The sequence below is a fragment of the Cryptotermes secundus genome, unplaced genomic scaffold (genome assembly GCF_002891405.2).
Source record: "Cryptotermes secundus unplaced genomic scaffold, Csec_1.0 scaffold269, whole genome shotgun sequence".
Classification (NCBI taxonomy): domain Eukaryota; kingdom Metazoa; phylum Arthropoda; class Insecta; order Blattodea; family Kalotermitidae; genus Cryptotermes; species Cryptotermes secundus.
Genome location: NW_019738960.1, coordinates 85758 through 98186, shown reverse-complemented (window position 1 = coordinate 98186; position 12429 = coordinate 85758). Strand labels below are relative to the sequence as shown.

The following is a 12429-nucleotide window of genomic DNA, read 5'->3' as shown; positions in this document are numbered from 1 at the left end:
CTGTAGTCTCCACTTCTGACACCAGTTGCAATGTGTGTGACGGGATTTCCATTGGTAATTGGATATATATATATATATATATATATATATATATGTAAATTAAATAACATCAAGTAACATGATGATACTCACTGTTAATTTTCATTGCAATATGTTGCTCAGTACATATCTCGGCTGGGACACCAGCTATCCTCACTGAAGTGTTTTGTACCTTCCATCAGTCCCTCACAACTGATGAGGTAGTACCTCAATTAGGCCACAGCTTCCTTCCAAATCCATCCCAATTCAACATTCATCTATCTAAATACAATTTGACAGTACATAACCTAACTGTTGACAACATAAAATTACTCCCCCCTTATCATTATTATTATTCAAGGGTATGTGCCACTGGTCTGATTCCAACTTCAAAAGAATATGTTCTCCCATCTAGCTATATCATCTGATATTTCAATGTCCTCTGGGTTTATAATTCAGTAACATTTTTGGGGGTCTACTGTTGCTATTCAGAAAATATGTTCATATAAGTTTCTTTCTGACTTTTCTCTTGTTTAAATTTGATATTTTTAATTCTAAAGGATGTTTGTCCTTTGTGTTTGATCCAGGACAGTGTGTCCAGCTGCTGGACACAGAAAGCTCATTTCAGCTAACTCGATTTTGTTTTTCTCCACTCTATTTATTATGTAGTTTCCACTTGCATAAGTCAGCATAGGCACTGCCACTGACATATAAGCCTTAAAGTGCTTCATTTTACATGACTGTCAAGTCAAATCTGCCTGTTTTGGGTTAATCTTACTTACCCCTCTCATCAGCCGGCAGACTAGTAAACTAGGCTTTCCAAGCATGATCATCTGGGTCACTGGGTATAGCTAGCTTGAAAGATTTTATAGTGCCATCAGCTGTATCTACATACAAGATGGTATTGGGAGGTTCCTGGACTGTTATTGTTGTAACTACATCAGTGAAAGATGAGAGGGGAGGCCAAGGTCACACTTCCGAAAGCCTATTGCATCAGTCTGCCATGTGACAATGCACTGTTTTTATATGAGTGTTTTTCAACATTGTGTTTCATTCTGTTGGTGATGGATGGCAAAATCAAGCAACACGTCTCCATCAAGTTTTGTGTGAAGCTCAGTAAATCTGCTACTGAAACCCTTGAAATGCTTCATGAGTCATCTGGAGAACATTCTTTAAGCCGGACAGTGGTTTTTTTCAATGACATTCACATTTCAAGGCCAGTCGAGTGTCAGTTGAGAATGATGAAAGTTCAGGGAGACCAAGTACCAGCAAAACGACAGAAAATGTTGAAAACATTCAAGAACTTATCACAAAGACCGTTGCTGAACAATCCATGAGCTTGCAGACACCATTTGGATCAGTTATGGAGTTTGCCAGGAGATCTTAACAGAAAATTTGAACATGCATCTCGTTCCTCCATCATGAAAATGCGCCCACCCACACATCCCTGAAAACCACAGAGTTTGTGACTAACAACAATATGGTTATCATTTACCATCCTCCCTACTCGCTGGGCTTAACCCCCTGTGATTTCGCTTTGCTTCCCAAATTGAAAATGAAACTGCAGAGACAACGTTTAGTTTTCTCCAACTTCCTGTCACTTCATCTCTCTTCGGTCCAAATATTCTACTCAGCACTGTTGCCATAAAGAACACCATTTATGCCACATTAGTGCCTGTACAACAGCATCAATGAGGCTGACGGTTACAGATACAGCAAGAGACAATGCATATGATATCACACAAACACACTCACATGCTGATGGAATTCCTTCCAACTCTAGATCATAGTCAGCACTAGCAGAAACTGCCCCAGTGGTTCAGTAAATTTATTGGCATGAAAGGGTTAGTTACTCCCAGGTATCCGTCAGTAAAGCACCTGTTCAATAACAATTATTCCCTCAAATGGGATAGGACGAAAATATGATACTTACTTGCAACAAGTAGCAATCTTTCTCTTTCAACCTGCTCTGCTGAACCTGAGAACTCGATAGTTGAATAGCAGAAATTAAGCGCCTGAGTTACCTGTGAAATCATTATCTCTTGTTTCTTCACCTACACAACACACAAAACATTTCATTATCAGACATTGTAATTTAACCCCAAACAATGACTTTAAAACACAGGCACTGGGGAGTCTCTGGGTTCGCATGCAGAAGGCTCAGAGTCTCATCTCAAACACGATATTTCTACTCACAGGCCAAAACCGTTACAACTTACACAAAAGCTAACATTCTGAGAATGAGACAAATGCCCTGCCCATACCAGCTCAAAGCCCACTTTAAACTGTGGTTCCATTTATAGGCTACTTACTGTATCCTCTCAAGATCAAACTATCATAAGAATACACAAATGAATTCTGTACTATTGCCTGCATTTACAAGTGTCAAAAAGATCGAATAGGCCATTATCAGGAGGCATTGAACCCACATTTTAAAGCACAATCCTTCAGTCATGCTGATTTAATTATACTGAGACAGCAAAAATTCATTCATTCATCAGTAATCCGTAAAGACGACAGGTCCACAGTCTCTTCCAAAACAGTTCCTCCACTTAATGCGATCTAGAGCTTTCTCCTTCAAATGACAGTATCCTCTTCTGTCCCCAAGGTCATCCAGCATCTTCTTATGTCTTCTGGTCACTTCTATCTGCCCCTCTATCTTTCCTTCAATAACTTCTTTTAGAAGGCAGTTTCCGCGTAAGATATGACCAATCCAATTAGCCTTCCATTTTCTTATTTCGTGTAGGATATTCCTCTGCTTACTGACTCTAAATAACACTTCTTCATTTCTCACATAATCGGTCCAACTGATCTTCTCCAACACCACATTTCGAAGCTTTCCAGGTGTTTCTGATCTACTGCCCTAAGTGTCCAAGTTTCAGCCCCATACAAAGCAATGCTCCAAATGTAGCATTTCACTAGTTTCTTCCTCAAATTTAAGTCCAATTTGCTGGTAAAAAGATTCTTCTTCTTGCTAAATGCAGCTTTTGCCATGGCAATCCTGGATTTAATTTCACAAGTACACCTTCCATCATCTGTTAACAAGCTACCTAAATATTTAAAACATTTCACATTCTCCAGTTGTTTTTGTTCTATCTTTATTGTGACCAGGGTTGGTTGTCTCGAAATTTTCATTACTTTTGTTTTTTTCACATTCATTTCCATGCCACAGCACCTTCCACCTTCCACAGCACCAAGTCTATCAATCATACCCTGTAACACAGTTTCTTCCTTAGCCATTAACACAAGGTCATCTGCATATTTCACAGTTTGAATAATTTGCCCTCCTAATTTGAAGTCTCCAAGCCCATCCAGAGCTTCCTTGGTAATGCATTCGCTGTACAAGTTGAACAAAATTGGTGATAAACAGCATCCTTGTCGAACTCCTTTTCCAATCTTCACACTTCTTGTCTTCCCTCTGTCCAGTCACACTCTAACTTTCTGATCCATGTACAATTTACTAATCAATCTTCTTTCCCGCCAATCGATACTCGTTTCCTTTAGGATCTGCATTAATTTGGTCCAATTTACACGGTCAAATGCCTTCTGCCAGTCTATAAAGCAAGCACACAGTTCTTCCTCTACCTCCAAAGTTTGTTCTGCTGTAATTCTCATCATCCCAATTTCATCCCTGGTTCCTTTTCCTCTTCTAAATCCAAAGTCATCCTCTTCAAGTATATCCTCTATTTTCCTTTCGATTCTTCTTTTAGGTATCTTTGCTGCATGTGCAATAAGGCTTATTGTGCGATGGTCGCTGCATTTTGTAGCTTCTGATCTTCGCACTTTTTCTTGTCGTAACGCCTGCATGACATTTCCTCTAGAAACATATAAAACTGATCACCCACTCACTCGTGGAGCTGAGCTTTTCTTGAGGGGGCGCCAATTGTGTAGCTACTCAGGACCTTCCCAACATTTTATGGAACCTGAAGGTTCAGTACCGTGTTCACAAGAGCCCTCCACTGGTCCCTGACCCTGATCAATCCAATCCATACCATTCCATCCATTTTAATACTGTCCACCTACCTATACCTTGGTCTTCCCAGTAGTCTCTTTCTTTCTGGCTTGCCCACCAATATCCTATATGCATTATTCTCCCCCATTCGTGCTACATGCCCTGCCCATCTCACCCTCGACTTCCATCGTTCTAATTATGCTTGGAGAAGAGTATGAGTTATGAAGGTGCTCGTTATGCAGTTTTCTCCATCCACCTGTCACTTCATCTCACTTCCGTCCAAATATTCTCAACACCCTGTTTTCGAACACCCTCAGTTTATGCTCCTCCTTTGATGTCAGAGAAGTTTCACACCCATACAGAACCCCAGGCAAAATTATAGTTTTGTATATTCTAATTTTTGTTTTAGGACAGTAGACAAGACAAAAGGTTCTGGACTGAATGGTAGCAAGCATTACCCGAGTTCAATCTCCTGATAATTTCCTCCTGAATCAGGTTTCGATCTGTTATTGTTGATCCCGAATATCTGAACTGTCACATTTTCAAAATATGTTAACTATCTTCACATCATGATGTTTCCCTGCATTTTGGTGATGAGAAAGCAACAGATACTTAGTTTTCTCTGCGTTTACGTCTAGGCCAACCTCCTTACTAGTGTCAATTAAAGTGACATAAAACTGGCTGGGCTTAAAATTTAACTTCTGTGCATACGAGCACTAGAGACGAAAAGTTTGCTTGAGCTTACTTCAACTCATCACCAATTGAAACTGCCTTAAAGTGGTCAGCCACTCTATACAAACCGTAATACCTTGCCTCTAAGTTCTCTCTTAGAGTGCCCTTGTATTTCATATTCTCATTAACAGGTGACAGCCATATGTACTTATGTATACTTCTTTGACCAAGAATAAACTTTATTAATATACAATACAGAAGATCTAAAAATAACACTGCACCAGCACAGACTTGCTGTCATTTAAATGCAGCTGCAAGGGTCCTATTTGAAGAAGACTTCAAGGTCTTAAGTCCTGTACATTAATCTCAGAACAGCTAAAGAAGCAGGGTACTTTCTGGCCAGTGGTTTTCATGTTGTGGATCATGAGAATGACTTGCATGAGTTGGAAAGTTACACTAAATAATTATGTGAACATTTCTGGATAATGGTATGTCCAGGAATCATTTATTTCTACAAACATTAACCCTTCAAACGCAGAGCATCTAGTATGTTAATCAGACCATGCAAGTTTTATGCTGCCCACTGATGTGTTAACTCACAGCATGCAATGTTAAATTTAATTTATATGCTGCGACAAGTTTCAGAGCTATTGTAGTCATTTTGGTTCACTACATAGGTAAAAAAATAGTCTTCCGATGTGTAAAAAATGACTGCTACCCTTTATCACTGTCATATACTAACAAGTACCATCTTTCATGGGAAGACATTTCATGAAATCTGAAAGGGTGCATTCCAGATAGTCAGTTAAAATGCTTCTACACATTGGCTATTTCGTGTAACTAATACAGAAATGAGTGGCTGTTGTTGGATATAGAAAACAATTTAACTTCCTTGATTTCATTACACTTTTATGGTAGTTGTAGCATCCAATGGCTCCTTTAGGAACAACTGCAGAATGTGTGATTTACAATTCCATCTCATGGTTGTTTTGGCACAACTTGCTGTCTACATTACTCCAAATAGCTTCTGTTTATTATCCTTTCTGAATATATATAGTCACGTGTATGGGGTAAGCATGACGAAAATAACAGGTTCTAGTTCAGATGGTTGGATTTATTAGCACCATGCTCACAAGTTATCTTAATCATACTTAAATTCAGTACTATTGATGATTTACACACTTCCAGTTCACTGTTGCACACACACTATGATCGTCCGTCTTCACTAGTCATCTCCTGGCAATGGATCTCAAAACAGACACTATCACTTCAATTCACTATGAAGGCTTCTTGCTATTTCATCTTCATTCACTCTGGACCTTTGGAACAAAAAATTCTTCTGGACTTACTCCTCCAGCTTATGACTGACTCATAACTGCCCTGAACAAATTATATCATTTTGTGCAGACCCCACAGAAAACACCATCTCTATTGTTGATGACATCACTGCTTTCATAGCATGGTCCAATACATGGAAATGCGTTAACTGAGCTCTTGATAAGAAACAGGTTGCATAACCCTGTTGTTCCATTGCTGCTCAGCGCAAACAACATAGAAAACACTGCCTTATCTATTGTTGCATGTTGGACCATGTTTACAGAGCTGTTGCCTGGCAACACACTGATCAAATTGTCAGATTTTAGTAACTATACACAGGGTTCGGACTGGATTTATTGGACACTTATAACTCGTAACTATGAGTATTTATAACACTATTGCTAATTTACACACGTAACACTTTGCGGACCAGTCGCATAATATAAGGATTTTAGGACACGTTATGTTGCAACACACTATACCTTGCTCTGGCGCCATGCAGATGCATACCTGGTGCATAATAGATCTCCCAAATGTTTGCTTAGTAGTCAGTAACAAGACCTCATGTTTTCCTATCCCACTCCAAAGGAAAATACCTTTGTTCATCTTCAAGCTGTATGTACCTGGCAGTAAGTTAGTAGTGCAATATGGATCAAGGATGAATTGTTCTCCGATGAGCTATTTGACGTGCCTTGTGAGAAGCGTAGTGATAGTGACTCAGACAGTGGCAGTGACAGGGGACAACAAAGAATTGTGGCCACAGACAGTAAAAGTGACAGTAGCTCCGACGATAATGCAGGTAATAACATTGTGCGTAGTAACATTGCGGGGACAGCAACAAATCTAAAAAAATCTAAATTCTGATTCAAAATTGAAATACAAAGCATTTCTGATGAATGTGGCAAAGGCCTGGGCTACAGTCCAGATGGTGGCGGCACAACCAAGGTCACACAAAGCCTTAGTACGACTGGGCCCTTCAACTTCCACCCCACGAAGGCCTCATGTGGACCCCTCAGGGCAACTCTCAAGTGATGTGCAGAAACATACCCTCGTGAAAATTGTGAAGAATGAACATTCCAAGAGGAAGAATCCTGCTAGGCAATGCCGTGTTTGCACAGTTCACAAAAAAAAAAAAAGGAGTATGTCTACTTTTGCAAGTTCTGTGTAATGCCACGTCACAAAGGGGAATGTTTCCAGAAATATCACACCCTCAAGCACTTCTAGTAGCATTGGTAAGTGTTCTCCAAAAATTTTAGTTCAAAAAATTAATTAGTAGATTTTATATTAATTTTTAAAGTGAACAGTGCACAAGTTAGGATAGTAAGTTTAATAATGGCGGCCCCAGGGTGATTTCAATACACTCAACTCTCGATTATCTGGGATAATGGTGGGGATGGAAATCACGATTAATTGAAAACCTGGTTAAGACAAATTTTATTGAAAGTAGTATTGCAATACTGTACCTTCATAATACTATAGGCCTACCTGTATTTAAATGTATTCAACCTCATTTTTATGTCACCTCATGGGCTATTTAATACTTTTTTTAGTTATTAGTTATTTCAATCACAGTGTTCAACAACATTTAACACTTTTTACAAATATTCACACTTAACACTTAAAAAAAATATTGTCGTTTGCTTTTTCGCGGCATTTTCCTTTTTACGAATATCCATACAAAACCTATGTAATATTAGCTTGTCACTTAATAAACTGTTCTCTTCACTCTCAAGATAGTCTAGTAAGGATTCCAAATGATTAAGAGCAGCACCATGTGATATTTTCTTACTAGCAGCACTGTCCACCTCTTCCTCATTCTCACTTTCTTTCCACTCTTCTGGCTGCACCCTCACTGAACTTACGATTTCGTCACTGCCTAACATTTCGAAGCCCGGCTACACGAGTTTCTGTTGAATACTTAACACAACACACTTCCTTTTACACCCTGACATTTTGCTAACACACTTGAAGATAATTACAAAGAGACTAACTGGGGCGGTGTATCTGTCCTTGAAACTTTACACAAATCGTTGCATTCTTTCACCCCTACCCTAAAACATTGTTAGCATAACGCAGGGGTCGGGGAACTTTTTTACTTATATTTATATATATTTATTTACGCCGACGTTACCCCCTTGATTTGAAAGAGAGAAAATCATAGATTATTCAAATTCAAAAGGTTTATTGAATCTATTTATATGGAGAATACAATTATAAATATAAAAAGTATAAAATAAATGCGATAAAATACGAGTAAATTAATATCCTCATTATGAAACAAAAGGATTTCTTAGAAAATTTTTTTCACTTCAGGTTTTGGAGAAATGATGTTTCATTTTTGATACAATAACATCAAAATTGGGACATTTGATGTCAGAGCAATTTGCATACTGTCTTCGGGGTCCAATCGATTTCTCTGCTTTGTTTTTATGTTCAGTAGAGTGGAAAATCCTTGTTCGCAAAGGTAGGTTGTTGCAAAGGGCAGCAACTTTTTGACTGCCTCCTCATGTGCAATTTTGAAAGCATTTGCAGCTCTTGACATCCAAAAATATGACAGATCTGCTTTGTTTTCAAATTCAATACGTGCTTCATTATTGGATCGAAGTTCAAGAAGTGCCTCTGCCAAACCTTGAGGCTCTTCTGGTACATCAGCAATTTCACATTTGAAGGGATCAACAACCCAACTGACATTATGTGAATCAATATCTGGAAAGTAATCATCGAACCGCTTTTTGAGTTTGGTAAGATGCCTTATAACTGTGTCCTTGATGTCATCAAAAGTAATATTTTCACAATCTTCCAAAAACAAAGCCAACCTTGAAAAGGCAGCAATCTTGTTTTGTTCCGCTTTCTGTCTCCAATATACTCGTAAAAGCTTTGATCCAAACGCTATTGACCACAACATGCTGGGAGCGTTTATCTATAGAAGTGTTTAGTGATGACGTCACGCTGCCATGATGGACTCTTAAACAATTTCCGTAGCAGCCGTTGTTACGGATGGTTATATGCCGGAAGAAAAATTTCTGTCATAACAATGAACGCGTTTTTTATACAATTTCATTTATGTCTATTGAGTCCTCATTACCCCCAAGAATTTCATTTTTACCCCACTTGGGGTAATTTACCCCGGTTCGCCGACCACTGGCATAACGGGACCAAAAAATGCAGAGCTCGGTTCACACTAGTGCGAAAATAGTGTCACAACTCACCATGTGAAACAAAAGTGAATGAATATTAAACAACACATAAGCCTCAAAAAAGCCCCGATTAAGCCGCAAACCAGTTTATCCGCCAACAGATAATCGAGGGTTAAGTGTATTTAAATTGCCGGTCCGCAAAGTGTTAACCATTCACTATATCATATGCTCTCTCAGTCTATTATAGTCTTCATTGGTTGTTGCTGAGTTATAGTTCCCAACAATGATGACTCTTCTGCTCTCATGCTTATATTGTTGCCAGCTGATTACTATCTCACAACTAACTCCTCGGTAGTGCTCATTATATAATCTCGGCAAGGACGGCATAGGAAACGCCATCTTCCACAGTTCTGCTATTGTTGCATATCTGAAGCTCTGGAGTGGTTACATAGCAGGAACAGCAGCAGGCTTCCCACCACAGCAGTCCAGGTTCAAGCCCAGGTCTGGTCATGTGGTGGACAAAGGGGGCACTGGGGCAGGTTTTCTCCGAATACTTCGATTTTCCCTGCCAATCTTCATTCCACCAATTTCTCCACAATCACTATCATCTATCATCTGGGGCTAGTACAATAGGCCAGTAGTGGTCACAGCACCAACTGGACTCAGTCTTACCCCACCAAGAATAAGAATAGCAGCAGACAGTTTCTTCTGGATCCATTATTCCAGCCTTTTCGCTGCCATTTCGCAATATATATGTCTGAGGATTCGCAGTATTCTGGTGTGCAGACATGTCAGAATTTCAGTATTCAGTCATGGCACCAAATATGGCGCTAGTATCAGATGCTGGTACTGCTAATATTGTTGATAAACATACTAGGAGAACACCAGTAACTAGAAGTTCTGATTTTTTATGGGAGGATTGAAACAGGAACTGACTACAAATAGATTTCCAGTCTCTTTGTGCAGACCTTTCAAGAATGTGATTAACACTTGTAACAAGGTACAGAATGAGGAAAGCACTAACCTTAATATTAATATTACAAAATTTGGAAAAAAGAGTCAATTTGTGACAGTTAATGCAAGTAATCTCTTAAAGGTTTGCCATCAAAATATAAGAGGACTAGTTGGCAAAACACAAGAGCTATTATGCTCTTTACTATTTGATCCTCCCCATATAATATGTCTGACTGAACACCACCTAAAAGAATACGAATTAAATAATATATTAATAGATAATTATGATTTGGGTGCCAGATACTGTAGAGCAATCTATAAAAATGGAGGTGTATGCATATTTATTCATAATTCAATTAAATTGAACAATGTATTGCTTGAAAAGTATTGTGTAGAGAAGGACATTGAAGTTTGTGCTTGTAAACTAACTTTAACCAATATCAAGATAATGGTAATAACTGTCTAAGGTCACCCACAGGGAATTTTGACATATTCTTGCAGAAGCTGGATAATATCTTGACTATACACTATAATAATATTTTTTTTTTCTGTGGCGCTACAGCCCCAATTTGGGCCTAGGCCTACCTCCATGAAACTCTCCGTTTCACTTCGGTTTACTAGATCTTACACATTCGGTAGGACTCCTTGGGCGAGTGAACTTAAAAAAAAACTTACCATTTGCAGTTTACAACAGTGAACCATGACGAATTAGACAACTACATTAGTTTCAGGCATAAACAAGTAGTCAATTCTAACTGCATTAAATTTTTGGGTTTATATATCGACAACAAATTAACTTGGAAAAATCATATTGATTATCTCTTTGCTAAACTAAGTTCAGCATGCTTTATAATGAGGGCAGTTAAACCCATTGTCCTACAGCAGTCTGAGGATGCCTTACTTTGCTTACACACACTTCATCATGACTTATGGTATTATTTTTTGGGGCAATTCCCCATAGAGTATAAAAATTTTTAGGATACAAAAAAGGGTAATAAGAATAATGAAGGGCTTGAAGAAAAGAGATTCGTGCAGGGATTCATCCCGGGAAATGAAAATTTTACCTTTGTGTTCTCAATACGTGTATTCCCTGATGCAATACATTTAAATAATAGACACATGTTCTTAAGGAATTCTGAAATTCATAGTATCGGTACTAGACAAAACAACAATTTATTTCCCCCAAGTGTTTCTATGACTAAAGTTCAAAGGGGAGCTTATTACTCAGGCATAAAGATCTTTAATCACTTACCTGTGAAACTCAAAGAATTATCTAATGATCAAAAATCTTTTGAGGCAGCCTTAAAGAGATTCTTGTATGCTGGTTCTTACTACTCACTGAAAGAGTATTTTAATTATCAAACTCTCGAAACATAGATGTTGAAATTTACATATCTTTTTTAGTTCTTTTAACTTTTTGGTATGTTTACCTGTACCTGTCTCTGTTGGACAAGTGCCCCATGGAGTATATTGTTGTAATTTGTTTCTAGCATAAAAACAATCTGTATATCTCTTTTTTTTTAATACATTTGGACAAGTGCCCTATTGCACAGTTGATCATGTATCTTTGCAGAGTGTATTAATTATCACTGTATTTTTACTTCTAAGCATAAATACTGAATTGTACTTGTTTCTTTTATAACTTTTCTGGATTGTTAGTATATTTTTTATTTGTTTTATTCGCATGTTATACAATTTGTTATGTATGAGGGGGGACCCAAAAATAACCGGAATTTATTTTTGTTATTTTTTATTTTTGCATTTTTATTGAACTGTATATTAGTCCCCTTCAAAGTACTGTCCATGTGCATTAATGCACTTGTCCCAACGCTTTTGCCACTGCTCAAAACAGTGCTGGAATTCTTGAGGCTGGATACTGTTCAAAGCCTTTAGCGTGTTTTCTTTGACTTCATCCACATCACGGAATCGCTTTCCTTTCAGACTTCTCTTCATCCGTGGAAACAAAAAAAAGTCCGACGGAGCCAGGTCGGGTGAGTAAGGTGGATGAGGCACAATCACCATGTTGTTGCTTGTCAAAAACTGTCGGACCGTCAAAGCTGTGTGGGCTGGAGCATTGTCGTGGTGAAGCAACCAGTTCCCATTTCTCCACATTTCGGACCGTTTTCGTCGCACACTCTCTCGTAATCTTCGTAACACATCCAGGTAAAAATGTTGGTTCACTGTTTGTCCTGGTGGAACGAACTCTTTGTGGACAATGCCATTAACATCAAAAAAATAAATCAACATTGTTTTCACATTGGATCGCACTTGACGCGCTTTCTTCGGTCGTGGTGGAGTTGGAGTTTTCCACTGGCTTGATGATTGCTTTGATTCTGGATCGTACCCGTAGCACCAAGACTCATCGCCAGTCACAATTCT

General features: G+C 38.5%; 1 protein-coding gene across 1 annotated transcript in view; it reads right to left on the bottom strand.

Moving 5' to 3' along the window:
* LOC111871424 (anillin) overlaps window positions 1-12429 on the bottom strand; it is a 91115-nt gene that overhangs the window by 25091 nt on the left and 53595 nt on the right. Inside the window, exon 13 of the mRNA XM_033754244.1 lies at window positions 1952-2072. Coding sequence (XP_033610135.1) covers window positions 1952-2072 — 121 coding nt within the window. The remainder of the gene's footprint in view (window positions 1-1951; window positions 2073-12429) is intronic.